General features: G+C 40.9%; 1 protein-coding gene across 1 annotated transcript in view; it reads left to right on the top strand.

Moving 5' to 3' along the window:
- The window catches only part of TYMS (thymidylate synthetase), a 111,164-nt gene that overhangs the window by 2,805 nt on the left and 90,675 nt on the right, over positions 1–17,684 (top strand). Inside the window, exon 3 of the mRNA XM_053714963.1 lies at positions 293–366. Within this exon, the coding sequence (XP_053570938.1) occupies positions 293–366 (74 nt within the window). The remainder of the gene's footprint in view (positions 1–292; positions 367–17,684) is intronic.

The raw sequence follows: 17,684 nt of genomic DNA, 5'->3' as shown, positions 1-17,684 counted from the left end.
GAGAGTGTGTGTGTGGGGGGGGGAGGAGTGTGTGTGTGTGGGGGGTGAGAGTGTGTGTGTGGGGGGTGAGAGTGTGTGTGTGGGGGGGGGAGAGTGAGAGTGTGTGTGTGTGGGGGGGGGGAGGAGAGAGAGAGAGTGTGTGTGGAGGAGTGTGTGTGTGTGTGTGGAAGGAGGAGTGTGTGTGGAGGAGTGTGTGTGTGTGTGTGGGGAGGAGAGAGTGGTGGTGGGGAGGAGAGTTTAAAAACTGATAAAAAATAAATGTTAAAGGTTACATTTGTCATTTTTTCCTCAGACCAGTTCCCTCTGCTGACGACAAAGCGTGTTTTTTGGAAAGGAGTACTGGAAGAGCTGCTATGGTTTATTAAGGTAATTAGAAAATAAATGATTTATTGAGGCTTAGAAAATGTTGCTATCTTGGCCCTCCCTGATAATGATTACCAGTGAGAAGCCCTCTCCCAAAGGGGCGTGCACAGAAATTACCACTCCCTGATTACCTATAAAGGTAATCTGGACCCATTCCCCGTCTCTTCGATCCCGGGCAGTGGTAAGCTGCGAGACTTACCTTGGGAGTTTGCTTTTCCCCTGCAGTGGATGGATCCTGGCTGGTGGAAGCGGCTGTATAGGTCTTCTCTAAAGGCCTTTAGTAATAGCTGCCATGTTTGGTGACATCACCAGACGTGCTGTCACGGAGCGTTCTGTCTGAGGATCCTCTGACGCGCGTGCTCACTTCAAATTGATCTCAGCGTGGGCCTAACTGGAGTTGCCATTTCTTTTGCTGGATGTTTTGAACGTTATTCTCCTATCCCACTGTGAGTCCCTGGCTATGTGCCGGTTGTACTGTACCAATATTCAAGCAACTTGGTATGCTTTCTCAATATTGGGCTCCTCCTATTTTCTATAGTTGTGAATGTCTGAACCTCTCACACAAATGCAAGCTAATAAACAAACTGGGAACAAGTCGGGGTACCTGGGCACCTGGGCTTGTCCCATTTGGCCAAAATGCAGTAACTAACTCTTCCGGTTTTGCTTTTTAATCCTAGCTGAGAGCTTGTTTGTGAGTGCTGGACTTTGTGTGTTGTATTGTCTGTTTCTGTAACTCTCCGTAAGGACCTGCACCCTGGCAGGCCCCGGGTTAACTGCCTGTGACTCTGCAAATAGAGGGGGCTTTATGTGAGTGCGTTAGCAACCAAAGCTGGGCCTGTTTGTGGGTCATGGGATGTGTACCCGGTCCAGTCTGGATGTGCTGTCTATATTATATTATAATATATATATATATATATATATATATATATATATATACCTCGTGATAAGCCCTGTTGGCAGGATATGAAGATATAACAATTCCCTTTCTTTTACAAGATGACAAGTCCATGGATTTCATCCTTGTGGGATATCGCCTCCTGGTCAGCAGGAGGAGGCAAAGAGCTCCACAGCAGAGCTGCATAAATAGCTCCTCCCTTCCCTCTCCTCCCTCCCTCTCCAGTCATTCTCTTTGCCTGCGTTATTGATAGGAAGAGGTAAAGTGAGGTGTTTAGATTCTTCAATCAAGAGTTTTTTATTTTTAAATGGTACCAAAGTGTACTATTTTATTACAGAGCAGCTTCTGGATAGCCTTTTAGACTATGGGAACTGGTGGATTTTTTTGACTCCACTGCGCCCTCCCATGTTGTGCTGCGTTTTCTGTGTATGGTCTTAGAGGATTGTAACTAAGACTCTTCTACTTTCACAGGACCTCAGGAGGAAGAGTGGACCTCTTGACACTGAAGTTGTCATGCTGTTCCTCAGCATGGAGGTAAGTGCAGTTTTTATTCCGGGGTGCTGCAGCATATCTCAGATTAACCAAACACGAGTATTTCACTGTGTAAACTGCGCTCCTCTCGCTGTGCGGTGAAGTGAACGGAGCCCGGCACTATGGAGAGTGGGCGGGGGACACACCCCTGTGTTCAGCTATCCAATCAGGTAGGCAGCCTTTTCTTGCGTGACAGCCACACACGCCAGAAAACAGAACAAAGTACAAAGTGTAGAAAAGGCGCTCTGGGAGAGAGGAATATAATGCTGGAAGTGCTGTAAAAAGCACTGTACGTGAATAGCAAAATAATGTTGAGTTCCAGGCAGCAGGTTAAAAAGTAAAGAACAACTTTATTCCAAAAAGCTTTAAAAAAGGGACACTATTAGAATGTCCTGTACAGAGCCAGCAAATAACTCTATAAATCAGGCAAGTGAGCAGATCCCCATGCAGACATGTTTCGTGCACTTGATCACTGCTTACCTGGGGATCAGCTCAGACGCCTCTTTAAAGGCTGAGCTAGATCATGACATCACACTAATTATATACCTGATTGGTTACCTATTTCCACTGTTAGAGCAAACAAAATTTTACAACATAGTAAACATTTTGTGAAACATATAGTATAACCTATGAACATGTCCAACATATATTACCATATGAATACTTTCCTATATGTCCTAGATATATTACCATATGACTACTTTCCTAACTTGCTAAAAAAGAAAAAGAAAAATAAATTTAAATAAATCCTGACTAGAGTCTTGGAATTTCCCACATTCAAATTCCTATTTCTCAAACAGGACATATAGAAAGCACAAAAGAATATTGTTGTAGCAACACTTCCATGTAATATATATTCAAACAATATAATGTTACCACTTTTCAAGATACAGATCAATTTACTGATATAAATATTAACATGTTTAAGTAAAGACATCAAGATCACGTCTGATGTTTAGCCCATCTGGTTCACTAGTTTGCAATCTAAACATCCAGAAAATCTCCTTTTTGTTCAGCAATGTTTCCCTATTTCCTCCTCTCTTCCATTTTGTGATATGATCAATTGCCTGTATCTTAAGGGAAGAAACATCTGAGTTGTGTTTTGTCTTCAAATGTCTTGATACTGGTGTGTCACTATCTACATCCTCAAACAGACCTTAGATGTTGCAAAAATCTATCTTTTAAGGATCGTTTTGTTTTCCCTGTATATTGAATTTTACAAAGGTCACAGGTCAGAAGATAGACGACATGTGTAGTCGCACAGTTGATAAAAAATCTAATATCATATTCCATTTGGGTTGTGCTAGAAACAAATTTGTCGCCCTCACATATGAAACTACAGGTTTTGCAAACGGGACGTCTACATTTGAAACATCCCTTTTTCTGTTTTAACCAGCATTTGTTCTTCTTGGGTTTCATATCTGAAGGCGACAAATGGTTGGCCAAAGTTTTTGCTCTCCTGGGGATAAATTCACATCCTGCATTCAAAATTTCTTTAATAATTGGATCAGAGTACAAAATTGGAAGAGATTCCTTGAGGATGTAGATAGTGACACACCAGTATCAAGACATTTCAAGACAAAACACAACTCAGATGTTTCTTATAGTAGTCATATGGTAATATATCTAGGACATATAGGAAAGTATTCATATGGTAATATATGTTGGACATGTTCATAGGTTATACTATATGTTTCACAAAATGTTTACTATGTTGTAAAATTTGTTTGCTCTAACAGTGGAAATAGGTAACCAATCAGGTATATAATTAGTGTGTCATGATCTAGCTCAGCCTTTAAAGAGGCGTCTGAGCTGATCCCCAGGTAAGCAGTGATCAAGTGCACCTGGTGCACGAAACATGTCTGCATGGGGATCTGCTCACTTGCCTGATTTATAGCGTTATTTGCTGGCTCTGTACAGGACATTCTAATAGTGTCCTTTTTTAAAGCTTTTTGGAATAAAGTTGTTCTTTACTTTTTAACCTGCTGCCTGGAACTCAACATTATTTTGCTATTCACGTACAGTGCTTTTTACAGCACTTCCAGCATTATATTCCTCTCTCCCAGAGCGCCTTTTCTACACTTTGTACTTTTATCTCAGATTAACTGTACTTGCACTATTATATTGAGGGGTTTCTCTTTAACAGTTCCAGACATTCTGGCAGTTAATAGCCTAGAAGCGCTGGGGTATGTGTAGAAAGCCGAAATAATAGATTTATCCAGACACTCTAGCATTATATTATGGGCCTAGAAGCGCTGGGAAATATTGTGTGGGGATACACTATAACCAGACACTCTAGTTTGTATGTTGGGTCTAGGAGCGCTGGGAAATATTGTGTGTGTGTGTGCGCACTATAACGCGCTGGCTGACGCTTGGGACAGTTTCCAGAGGGAATATGTTTTTTATGAGGATCCGGTACATGGCGGTATTCTGAGGTGATTGACGTGTTTACGCCCACAAAGGGCGGTGCTTAACGTTGCTCGCGCTTTGACAGCGCAGTTGCTATTTCTGTTCCGGTTGGCAGCATCTCCTCACGGCTCCTAAGTCCGCTTGTGATGATACTTTACAAGCTACTTTAGGAGTGCCGTGCTTGCGGAGTTAAGTTGGTCACGTGGAGGCAGGAAGGAGCCGCAGCGGAGCTGCGGTGAGGTGACTGAGTTATTTTTTTTTTAAAGAAAAAAAAGTGTACCAATATATTTTTTTCTAAGGCCATTGTGCAGGGTATGTGAAATTTGCCCTCTGCCTCATTTATTAGCTTAATTCAAATTACTTCCTTAAAGATACAGTATGATATATTATCAGTGATTTTGACCAAGATTACTTTTTGTTTCGGTTATCAAAAATGGATGACCTTCAACAAAGTACATGCCCTATGTGTTTAGATGCCATTGTGGAACCCCCAGTTACACTTTGTCCCCCATGTATTGAGAGGGCTTTACAGTGTAAAGAGCAAATTTTCTTTAATAAAGGGGTATACCGCATCTTTCTCCCCAAGCATCACAGCCTTTAACGTCCGCGCAAGTGACGCCATGTTCATCAACGGCGACTGCGTCATTTACTCTGCAGGATATGGCTGCAGTCATGTCATCTCTTTCAGAAGTTTTGTCTAAGTTGCCAGTGTTACAAGGCAAACGTAGTAGAAGAGAGGCCCAGGTGGTCCATGCGACTTCTGATTCTTTAATGGCGATCTCCGATGTACCCTCCCAGGGCTCTGAAGTGGGGGGTAGGGGGGAACTGTCTGACTCAGGCAGTGCATTACCTCAGACAGATTCGGACGTGATGTCCTTCAGATTTAAGCTTGAACACCTCCGCCTGTTACTACGGGAGGTTTTGGTGACTCTGGACGACACTGACTCTATAGTGGTCCCTGCAGAGAAATTGTGTAAGATGGACAGATATTTGGAGGTTCCTTCTTATTCTGACGTTTTTCCGGTTCCTAAGAGAATTTCGGAAATTATTGCTAGGGAATGGGAAAGACCGGGTATCCCGTTCTCCCCTTCCCCTATCTTTTTAAGAAGATGTACCCTATAGCTGACACCGTGCTACCCTGGCTAAGCGTACGACTATCCCTATCGAGGATAGTTGTGCTTTCAAAGACCCCATGGATAAAAAGTTGGAGGGTCTTCTCAAAAAGCTGTATGTTCATCAAAGGTTTCTTTTGCAACCGACGGCCTGCATTGTAACAGTTACAACTGCGGCGGCTTTCTGGTTTGACGCTCTAGAAGAATCTTTTAGGACTGAGACTAGAAGAAATACAGAACAGAATTAAGGCCCTTAAACGGGCTAATTCTTTTATTACTGATTCCGCCTTTCAGATCACCAAATTGGCGGCTAAGAATTCAGGATTTGCCATTTTGGCTCGGAGAGCTTTATGGTTAAAATTTTGGTCTGCGGACTTGTCATCAAAATCCAAGCTCTTGGCGATTCCTTTCAAAGGAAAGACCCTATTCGGTCCTGATTTAAAATAGATAATTTCTGATATTACGGGAGGTAAGGGTCACCTCCTCCCTCAAGATAAGACATCTAAGCAACGGGGACGACAGAGTAATTTTCGTTCTTTTCGAAATTTCAAGGGAATCCCTCCTTCCGCTTCCAATAAACAGGAGGGGACCTATTCACAAGTCAAGTCCACCTGGAGACCAAACCAGGCTTGGAACAAGGGTAAACAACCCAAGAAGCAGACTGCTGCTACCAAGACTGCATGAAGGGGCGGCCCCCGATCCGGGACCGGATCTAGTAGGGGACAGACTTTCTCTCTTTGTCTAAGCTTGGATAAGAGACGTTCAGGATTCCTGGACACTAGAAATCGTGTCTCAAGGGTATCAATTGGAGTTCAAAAATTCCTTCCCCAGAGGAAGGTTTCTCCTTTCACGATTATCTGTCGACCAGATAAAAAGAGGCGTTCTTACGCTGTTTAAGAGATCTATCCCTCAGGGGAGTTATATGCCCCGTTTCAATTCAGGGGCAGGGGTTTTACTCAAATCTCTTTGTAGTTCCCAAAAAAGAGGGAACGTTTCGACCCATTTTAGATCTCAAAAGTCTAAACAAGTTTCTCAGAGTTCCATCCTTCAAGATGAAAACTATTCTTCCATTGATCCAGGAGGGTCAATATATGACTACCGTGGATCTAATGGATGCATATCTTCATATCCCTATACACAGGGATCATCACAAGTTCCTAAGGTTTGCCTTCCTGGACAAACATTTTTCAATTCGTGGCCCTTCCTTTTGGTCTAGCCACGGCACCCAGAATTTTCACAAAGGTTCTGGGATCTCTGCTGGTGGTTCTAAGACAGCGGGGCATTGCGGTGGCGGCGTATCTGGACGACATTCTGATCCAAGCGTCTTATCAGCTAGCAAAGTCCCATACCAACATTGTTCTGTCCTTTCTAAGGACGCATGGGTGAAAGGTGAATCTCCAGAAAAGTTCACTACTTCCACAGACAAGGGTTCCCTTCCTGGGAACTCTAATCGACTCTCTAGACATGAAGATCTTTCTGACGGAAGTCAGAAAGTTAAAAATTCTGAACACATGCCGAGCCCTTCAGACCAATCCTCGGCCGTCAGTGGCTCAGTGCATGGAGGTAATTGGCCTAATGGTGGTAACAATGGGCATCATTCCATTTGCACGTTTTTAATCTCAGACCTCTACAACTGGACATGCTCAGACGGTGGAATGGAGATTATGCAAATTTGTCTCCTCAAATAGATCTAGCTCAGAAGACAAGGGATTCTCTTCTGTGGTGGTTGTCGCTGGATCATCTGTCCCAGGAGACTTGCTTCCGCAGGCCCACGTGGGAGATGGTAACAACGGATGCCAGCCTGATAGGTTGGGGAGCAGTCTGGAATTCCTTGAAGGCTCAAGGTGTATGAACTCGATCAGAGTCTCTACTCCCCATCAACATTCTGTCAATATTCAATGTGCTTCTGGCTTGGCCTCAGCTGGCTTCGACCAATTTCATCAGGGGGGAACAAGGAGTTCCTTAGTGATGGCAGAAGTGACCAAGATAATTTAGTGGGCAGAGACCCACTCTTGTTATCTGTCAGCAATCCATATCCCAGGAGTGGACAATTGGGAGGCAGATTTTTTGAGCAGACAGACTTTTCATCTGGGGCATGGGAACTCCACCCGGAGGTATTTGCCAGCCTGATTCTCAGATGGGGCAGGCCGGAGCTGGATCTCATGGCGTCTCGACAGAATGCCAAGCTCCCAAGATACGGATCCAGGTCCAGGGATCCTCAGGCCGAACTGATAGATGCCTTGGTCGTTCAACCTAGCGTACATGTTCCCTCCGTTTGCTCTACTTCCCAGGGGGATCGTCAAAAAGGAGAGGGCTTCAGTGATTCTCATCGCTCCTGCGTGGCCTCGCAGGACTTGGTATGCCGATCTGGTGGAGATGTCGTCTCTGCAACCATGGAAGCTTCCATTGAGGCAGGACCTTCTCATTCAGGGACCCTTCCATCATCCGAATCTAATTTCTCTGCAGCTTACTGCTTGGAGATTGAACGCTTGATTTTATCTAAGCGAGGGTTCTCTGACTTGGTCATTGATACCTTGATCCAGGCTCGCAAGCCTGTTACTAGAAAGATTTACCATAATATATGGCGTAAATATCTTTATTGGTGCGAATCCAAAGGCTACTCATGGAGTAGGGTCAAGATTCCCAAGATTTTGTATTTTCTCCACGAAGGATTGGAGAAAGGGTTGTCAGCTAGTTCTTTAAAAGGACAGATATCTGCCTTGTCTATTTTACTTCACAAGAGGCTGGCAGAGGTTCCAGATGTTCAATCCTTTTGCCAGGCTCTGACTAGAATCAGGCCTGTGTTTAGACAGATTGCTCCTCCTTGGAGTTTGAATTTAGTTCTTAATGTTCTTCAAGGGGTTCCGTTTGAACCTATGCATTCCATAGATATTAAGTTATCTTGGAAGGTTTTATTTTTGGTTGCTATTTCTTCTGCTCGCAGAGTTTCTGAGCTTTCGGCATTACAATGTGATTCTCCTTATCTTATTTTCCATGCAGATTAAGGAGGTAGTGTTGCGTACCAAACCTGGTTTTCTTCCTAAGGTGGTGTTGAATAAAATTATTAATCGGGAAATCGTTGTTCCTTCTTTGTGTCCTAATCCTTCTAAGAAGGAGAGACTGTTGCATAATTTGGACGTGGTCCGTGCTCTGAAGTTTTACTTACAGGCGACTAAGGAGTTTCGTCAATCTTCTTCCCTGTTCGTTTGTTTTTCTGGGAAGCGTAGGGGCCATAAAGCTGCGGCTACCTCTATTTCTTTATGGCTGAAGAGTATCATTCGTTTTGCATATGAGACTGCTGGACAGCAGCCTCCTGAACGTATTACGGCTCATTCCACTAGGGCTGTGGCTTCCTCATGGGCATTTAGACATGATGCTTCTGTGGAACAGATTTGCAAGGCTGCGACTTGGTCTTCTCTTCACACTTTTTCAAAATTTTACAAATTTGATACTTTTGCCTCTTCCGAGGCTGTTTTTGGGAGGAAAGTTCTTTGAGCAGTGGTGCCATCCGTTTAGGTTCCCTGTCTTGTCCCTCCCATTTCATCTGTGTCCTATTGCTTTGGTATTGTATCCCACAAGTAAGGATTAAACCTGTGGACTCGTCATATCTTATAAAAGAAAATGGAAATTTATGCTTACCTGATAAATTTGTTTCTTTTACGATATGACGAGTCCACGGGCCACCCTGTTTTTTTTATGAGACAGGTCTTTATTTTTGTTAAACTTCAGTCACCTCTGCTCCTTGGCTTTTCCTTTCTCTTCCTAGCTTTGGTCGAATGACTGGAGTGGGAGGGAAGGGAGGAGCTATTTATGCAGCTCTGCTGTGGAGCTCTTTGCCTCCTCCTGCTGACCAGGAGGCGATATCCCACAAGTAAGGATGGAATCCGTGGACTCGTCATATCGTAAAAGAAACATTTATCAGGTAAGCATAAATTTCCATTTTTTCAACTTTTTGGTGGAAGTGCTGCTGCAGCCACATTTTCTGGTGAACATGGTTCTGACGGTGTTAAACTATCTGACACTGATTCTGAGGGCAAGGCTTCAAGGAGGAACAATCTTCTGTGGCTTCAGACTGGTTTAAATCTGAGACAGATTCTCACATGTCAAATTGATTCATTCATAATGTCTATTTTTCTCCCTCCAAATTGGCAAAATTCTTTCCAAATGATTTTTTTCTGTCCAAAATGTCCAAAATTGATGCCGCAATTTCTAGATTACCTAAGAAGATGCTTTTCCCTATAGATGATGCTGGAGCTTTTAGGGATGTAATGGATAAAAAGATGGAGCATAACCTTAAGAAACTTTATTTGCAGCAGGGGGAGATCTTTTGCATCCGCTTTTGGCTTTATTTTCTGTCTTTAATGCTACCTAGTCTTCTAATATTATGCAAATTACTTCTGCCTCTCAAGATGTGCAAACATGCCTTTTTATTTCAGATTTAAAGAAAGCTTTTTGCCTTTTTCATTATCTGCTTTTTCTGAGATGTTAAATTTAACGGCCAGATCCATGAATACAACTAACATGGTAAGGAGAGCACTTTGGCTCTGTCACTGGGAGGCTGATTCCAGCTTAAAGATACATTTTTGGGCCTACCATTTGAAGGTAACATGTTATTTGGTAAAAGCTTGATACTCTGATTTTTAAACGTTCAGGATGGAAAATCCTTTTCTTTACCAGGCAAGTTTTTAATATTTTTTTTTTTTGTTACTCTCATAGACAGAAACATCAATATCAGGATTTTAAGACTTCTTTCAGAAGTGAGTCCTTTTGCCTTCCAGATTGGAAAAGGCAGGTACAAGCCAGAGGTATAGGTCCATACCAGGGCGGCACATTTTCACCAGAATAAAAAAAACAATAAAAATACACCTGTCCAGATGCCTTTGTGAGGAAGGCTTTCCAGGTTCAGGGACATCTGGATAAAGATCTTTTCAGACAAATGGGCCTTACAGATTCCCAGGAGAGGCTATACACTGGAATTCAAGAGGAGACCTCCAATTCCTTGCTTAATAAGCTCACCACTCCCAGAGAACAAATTGAAACTTCAACCCATTCACAAGTTTTTACAGAAACTTCAGGAACAGGAGGTAATTCAAGAGGTTCCAGTATGTCAGCATTTTCAGGGCTTCTCTCCTCTGGTTTCCATGAATTGTTGTTTTTTTACTAGAAACAGTCTTGGACCTCAGGTGTCTAAATTCCTTCCTAGATATCAAGAAATTCAAGATGGAGTCCCTCATTTCAGTAATATGCATTGTGCCTCCAGAGGCTTATCTGTTGTCAGTGGATTTAAAGGATGCATATTTTCACATCCCTATCACAGATGTTCACAGGCATTTTCTAAGAGTGCAATAGGAAGACAGCACTTCAGTTCACTGCTCTTCCCTTTGGCATATCCACAGATCCTCGAGTATTCACGAAGACCTTGGTCCTTCTAATTGCAGAGCTAAGGATCAGGGGTCTTTGTAAAACATTATCTAGAAGATTACATTCTTCTGATTTCAGCAGTCAGCGTCACAGGGAACAGTTACTTTATACCTTGCAGGAGTTTGGATGGTTGGTAAATCTCCAAAAGATTCAGCCAACTCAGTCTTACTTTCCGGGGGTCACAGTTCAATACAAAGAATGCTCTAGTCTCTGTGCCCCCCACAGAGAAGGAAAGGTTTTGATGACTTACTTCAAAAAGCCTCCTGTCTGAAAGCTTGAGTCTGGATGCAAATGTTTGGTCATATGTCTTCCCTCATCCACTTGGTGAAATTAGCAATATGGAGGATGCGTCCATTTCGGTTCCTTTTTTGAAAATGTTACCTAAAGCACTTGTGACTCGCTCAGCAAATCCATTTTCTGTTGGAGCTAAGAAGATGCCTACATTGGTGGTTTTTGGAGAACCACTACAGATTGGATAGTCATAAAGACAGATTCCAGCAAGCTTGGTTGGGGAACTATTTGCAAGTGGAAATATGCTCAGGGGTCCTGGCAATCTTCCTTCAAATGTACCGGAAATAAAGGCAGTTTCAAAAACAACTTCAGGGAAATTCAGTGAAAGTTTTGACCGACAACAGGATGGCAAGGTCCTACATTTTATTTTCAGGGAGGAACAAGGAGTCTGCAAGCTCTTAAGGAGGTGTCACCTATTTTCATTTGGGCACAGAAGTATCTAAAGAGGTTATCGGCTTCTTATCTTCCCGGTCTACAGAATGTTCAGGCAGACTTCCTCTTTCACAAAGGCAGTGGCAGCTGAACAGAAACCATTTCAGGATGATTGTGGAAAGATTGGGATTGCCGGAAATCTGATGGCTTCCAGTTGCCATCACCAGTTGCCTCTATTTGTCTGCTAACACCATAAGCATTGGGAACTGATGTTTCTTAGGTATGGAGCTTCAACCTGATATGTCTTTCCACCACCCCATCTCATTCCTTGTTTACTTCAAAGAATTTAAAGGGAGAAAGCAACATTTTTGTGGCAGTTCTTCCCTTTTGGTCTTGCAGATATGGTTTCCTCTGCTGTTGCATCTTTCAGTGGAACCTCTGTGGGTCCTTCCACAGTCTCCAGACATGTTGGCCATGCAAAACTTTAACCTGACGGTGTTGATTGCTGTGATCACAAGATATAGACAACTGAATATATCAGATTCGATAATTCAAACCTTTTACTTCAGGCTAGAAAGATGATCACTTCTTCAACCTGTTACAGAGTATGGAATACTTTTTTAGCTGGGATGATTAAACATAATGCTTCTACAGCCAAGATGGAATGACATTTATTGGATTTTCTTCTTGAAGGTTTTCCTAAGGGGTCTTTGTTCTACATCACTGAAGGTTCATGTATGACATTACTGGAGTTGAGTGGGCACAGAATCCTTTGGTTCATCAATTCTTTCAGACCTTGTCTCATATCCCAACCTTCTTCCAAATCTGCCATTCCAACGTAGGATCTTCCTTTTGGTTTTGGAAGCTTTGATGGAAATACCCTCTGAACCCATTAGGGAGATCACACTCTGGTTTCTTACATTGAAGACCTTTTTTTCTGGTTGCGGTTACAACTGCAAGACAAGACTCTGAATTGCAAGCCCTTTCTGTCAAGGAGTCTTTTCTCGCTTTTCATAAAGATAAGGTTGTTTTGCACACAGTTCCTGAGTTTTTACCAAAGGTTGTCTCTGATTTTCATAAATCCCAAGACATTGTGTGGCCATCTTTTTGTCCAAATCTATTAAAGTCTATCAAAAAGACAGATCGTTTGTAGTACCATGGGGTTTACGACAAGATCAAGCTCCTGCAAAATCCACTTTTGGTAGTTGGATAGTACAGACACTCTCACAAGCCTTTAAACAGAAGAATTATCAAGTTTCAGTTGGGCTTAAGAAACATTCTACATGGGTAGTGTCAACATCCAGGGCTTTGAAAGCAGATACTACACCTATGGAGATATATCAAGTGGCGGTCTGGAGTTCTTCATATATCTTTTGTCTCCCATAAGTTGCATGTGTGACAATTCTCTTCAGAAAAGCCTTCTGTGGTGGCCTAAGTAAACTTCTTTATACGAATGAAAAAGGTGTGGAAGGGAGCGCTAGAAGCTTAAAAGGCTGATGTGGTTTGAATAGACAATTAAATACATATAATTACGATATAAAAACAACGATAAAAGCATACAATAATACTCCTGAAGCAATGAGTGTCTAAAAGCTGCATGGATCCATGGTGTATCTAAAAATTAATATACGTTAAGATGAGCCATCAAAAGATTAAACAGTGATGGTTAAAACACATATGAATATCAGTAGTAAGATGTAGGTGACAGTCACAATTTGTACTGGAAATAAAATAAACGCTAGAGATGTCAAACAGATCCAATAAAAAATGTCAAGTTCAAAGGTGTCCAAAAGTTTGTGTATCCAAATAATAATATCCATACAATAATATCCAAATGCTGGTGTGTAATAGTCAATACAAAGTTGGATGTGTCGTCAAAAATTATGTGATACTGTGAAATGTTCTATGAATCTTCAAGAGGAATTCCAAATGATAAACTTGACTGCTGATTCTTATAGATGTGTACAGTATAAAGACGAAGAAAAAAAGGTACCAAAAATACAAAAGAAAAAATGAGCAATAGAAAAAACAAATAGAAAAAACAAAAATGAAAATAGACTGTCCTGAACCTGTGAATAAACAAGAAAATACAATGGTGCAATAAAGTTTTTACACTTAAAATTAGTAGAAATAAGCTCACCAGTATTTCAACGCGTTTCGGCCTTTCCCAGGCCTTTCTCAAGACTATACTGTTATGTGTCTGCTGGGAGCTTATATAGGGTAACAGGGTCAATTGTATCAGTTTTGGCGCCAAATTTGTTAGAAACGCTCCTTCCTGTTGGTCCCATTGCATTCTGGGAATTTATCTTAGTTGGCGATTTCAAGCTTTATTACTGGTTACTATATTATACATGAGATGTGTTTTGGTTTGTAGAATTGTGCTTAACATATACTGATGTTGGTATCTGTAAAAAGATGATTGCCCCGTAAGTTTATTATCTAATTTGCCATTATACTGTTACCAGTGCTGGGCATCACTTCCGGTACACCGTGCCGGTTCCGGTTTAAGAGCTTATTACATCACTTCCGATTTGGTTATTCGTTTTGTCGCTTCTGGTTTTAGTATAACCGAATATTTACCTTATGTCGGGCTTTTTATTGTGTAAAGGATCTTAAATTAGTGATAGAGTCAAATCTGTGGTACTTCTTGTCAGGTGGGTTATGATGAAAAAGTCGTCTGTATACAGAAGTAATAATACATCATAAAGTACATGGTATATATCAAACGAACATTTGTGATAATGTATCAAAACTGTACAAATGACAAAGAGGCACGATTGCCGGGGAAAATTAATGAAATATAAAAAGGTGTGAATGTCATAGATGCCTAACATGGGTGTATATTAAACAGATATTTACGAGAGAATGTGCAACAAGGTATGTGTATACAATAATGGATAGGCTTCTATTACTAGATCATAGTAAACCCATAAAGAGATTGTATTGAATGTAAAAAAGCTTCAGGCTTGTGTCCAGACAAATGTAACTTATCATAAATCTAATACATCATCGTGGGTCATAACAAACATATAATGTAATATGTAAAAACTAATGACAAGGGCAATTTAAAAAGGCTTAAAAACATAAACTGTATAGTTTAAAAACATAAACTAGAAATGTCATGAGGAAAAGAACATTGGGTTTTATAAAATAGATGGAGCTTTCAGGAGGTATAACAGATGAGAACATTAGGTTTTGGCAAGTGGATAGAGCTTTCAGGAGGTATAACAGATGAGACATGTTAGTGTTGTACATGTAAATGTAAATAATCTGTGTGTTATATCTCTGAAATATAACTAAGATCTCTAGGAACTTAAATTTCCTCTATTTCAATCAGATAGAGAGGACTTACATGAAATTATACCAAATAGATCAGATTGGTGCACATGAATGTATTTCTGTATTTTTCTTCTCAATGCACAAGATGTGCTCCCTGATTCTGTCCTTAAGGGCTCTTGATGTTTGTCCCACATATTGTAGATCACAGGTACAGGATATCAAATATATTATTCCCTTGTCATGACATCTTATGAGGTCTCAAATTTTGTACTGATCCCTCTTGTGGTGTGAGGTAAATTGGTTGGTCTTTAACCCACTTTTGCAAGCCTTGCAGCTGGGGCAAGGAAAGAATCCTTTAATTGATTTTCCTTGGTAATTTGTAATTTTTTGTGTCCTGTTTCTCGGAATGTTTTTCAAATTGTTAGTCTTCCTGTAAATGAACCTCGGCTGGGATATCAGTTTCTCGCCGATTACATCATCTTCCTTGAGTATTGTCCAATGTTTCTTGATGATTTTTTCAATAATGTGTTTGTTAGTGCAATACTCTGTAATCATGGGGACATTGATAATGTTCTCATCCCATCTTTCCATCCGCTTGGTTTTATATTTGATAAGTTCCCTTCTGTCAACTTTCCAGACTTCGTCTATTTCTTCCAAGGTCTCCTTAGCATATCCTCTTTCCAGAAATCTTTGCTTTAGTACATTCACTTGCTCTTCCCATTTCTTGGGATTAGAACAATTTTTTTTTCTCACCCTTCACAGTTGTCCCTTCGGTATGTTTGCTTTCCAGGTGAGGTGGTGACAGCTCAAACTGTGAATATAGTTGTTACAATCGACCTTAAAGAAGGTCAATGTCTCAATATTGCCATTTATAATCTCAATTGTCAGATCTAAGAAATGTATTTTACTGTAGCTGTGCTCATACGTAAATCTCAGGTTCATTTTGTTTTTGTTCATTACATCAAAATATATATCTATATATCTATATATCTATATATATCTATCTACAGGGAGTGCAGAATTATTAGGCAAGTTGTATTTTTGAGGATTCATTTTATTATTGAACAACAACCATGTTCTCAATGAACCCAAAAAACTCATTAATATCAAAGCTGAATAGTTTTGGAAGTAGTTTTTAGTTTGTTTTTAGTTATAGCTATTTTAGGGGGATATCTGTGTGTGCAGGTGACTATTACTGTGCATAATTATTAGGCAACTTAACAAAAAACAAATATATATACCCATTTCAATTATTTATTTTTACCAGTGAAACCAATATAACATCTCAACATTCACAAATATACATTTCTGACATTCAAAAACAAAACTAAAACAAATCAGTGACCAATATAGCCACCTTTCTTTGCAAGGACCCTCAAAAGCCTGCCATCCATGGATTCTGTCAGTGTTTTGATCTGTTCACCATCAACATTGCGTGCAGCAGCAACCACAGCCTCCCAGACACTGTTCAGAGAGGTGTACTGTTTTCCCTCCTTGTAAATCTCACATTTGATGATGGACCACAGGTTCTCAATGGGGTTCAGATCAGGTGAACAAGGAGGCCATGTCATTAGATTTTCTTCTTTTATACCCTTTCTTGCCAGCCACGCTGTGGAGTACTTGGACGCGTGTGATGGAGCATTGTCCTGCATGAAAATCATGTTTTTCTTGAAGGATGCAGACTTCTTCCTGTACCACTGCTTGAAGAAGGTGTCTTCCAGAAACTGGCAGTAGGACTGGGAGTTGAGCTTGACTCCATCCTCAACCCGAAAAGGCCCCACAAGCTCATCTTTGATGATACCAGCCCAAACCAGTACTCCACCTCCACCTTGCTGGCGTCTGAGTCGGACTGGAGCTCTCTGCCCTTTACCAATCCAGCCACGGGCCCATCCATCTGGCCCATCAAGACTCACTCTCATTTCATCAGTCCATAAAACCTTAGAAAAATCAGTCTTTAGATATTTCTTGGCCCAGTCTTGACGTTTCAGCTTGTGTGTCTTGTTCAGTGGTGGTCGTCTTTCAGCCTTTCTTACCTTGGCCATGTCTCTGAGTATTGCACACCTTGTGCTTTTGGGCACTCCAGTGATGTTGCAGCTCTGAAATATGGCCAAACTGGTGGCAAGTGGCATCTTGGCAGCTGCACGCTTGACTTTTCTCAGTTCATGGGCAGTTATTTTGCGCCTTGGTTTTTCCACACGCTTCTTGCGACCCTGTTGACTATTTTGAATGAAACGCTTGATTGTTCGATGATCACGCTTCAGAAGCTTTGCAATTTTAAGAGTGCTGCATCCCTCTGCAAGATATCTCACTATTTTTGACTTTTCTGAGCCTGTCAAGTCCTTCTTTTGACCCATGTTGCCTAATAATAATGCACACCTGATATAGGGTGTTGATGTCATTAGACCACACCCCTTCTCATTACAGAGATGCACATCACCTAATATGCTTAATTGGTAGTAGGCTTTCGAGCCTATACAACTTGGAGTAAGACAACATGCATAAAGAGGATGATGTGGTCAAAATACTCATTTGCCTAATAATTCTGCACTCCCTGTGTGTGTGTATATATATATATATATATATATATATATATATATATATATATATATATATATATATATATATATATATATATATATATATATATATATATATATAATATAAAAAAATTTTTTTTTTTTTTTTGCTTTATTCTCTTCTCACTGGTAAGCATTACCAGGGACGGCCAAGATAACTAGAAATTCACAAGCACATATAAGCAATTTCTTTATCTTGGCTCATATCCCTGGATAATGCTTACCGGTCTCCCTTCCCTCTTTTTCCTTTTACATTTTCCACCTTTTAAGGCTGGACATTACTAGGAGGATATGGGCAAGGGGTCCAGATTACCTTTATAAGTAATCAGGGGAGTGGTCATTTCTGTCCATGCCCCTTTGGGAGAGGGCTTCTCCACTGGTAAGCATTTTCCAGGGATATGAGCCAAGATATAGAAATTGCTTATATTAGTTTAA

This window comes from Bombina bombina, chromosome 5 (genome assembly GCF_027579735.1).
Source record: "Bombina bombina isolate aBomBom1 chromosome 5, aBomBom1.pri, whole genome shotgun sequence".
Lineage (NCBI taxonomy): Eukaryota > Metazoa > Chordata > Amphibia > Anura > Bombinatoridae > Bombina > Bombina bombina.
The sequence above is the reverse complement of the archived record's forward strand: the minus strand, read 5'-3'. Positions and strand labels throughout refer to the sequence as shown.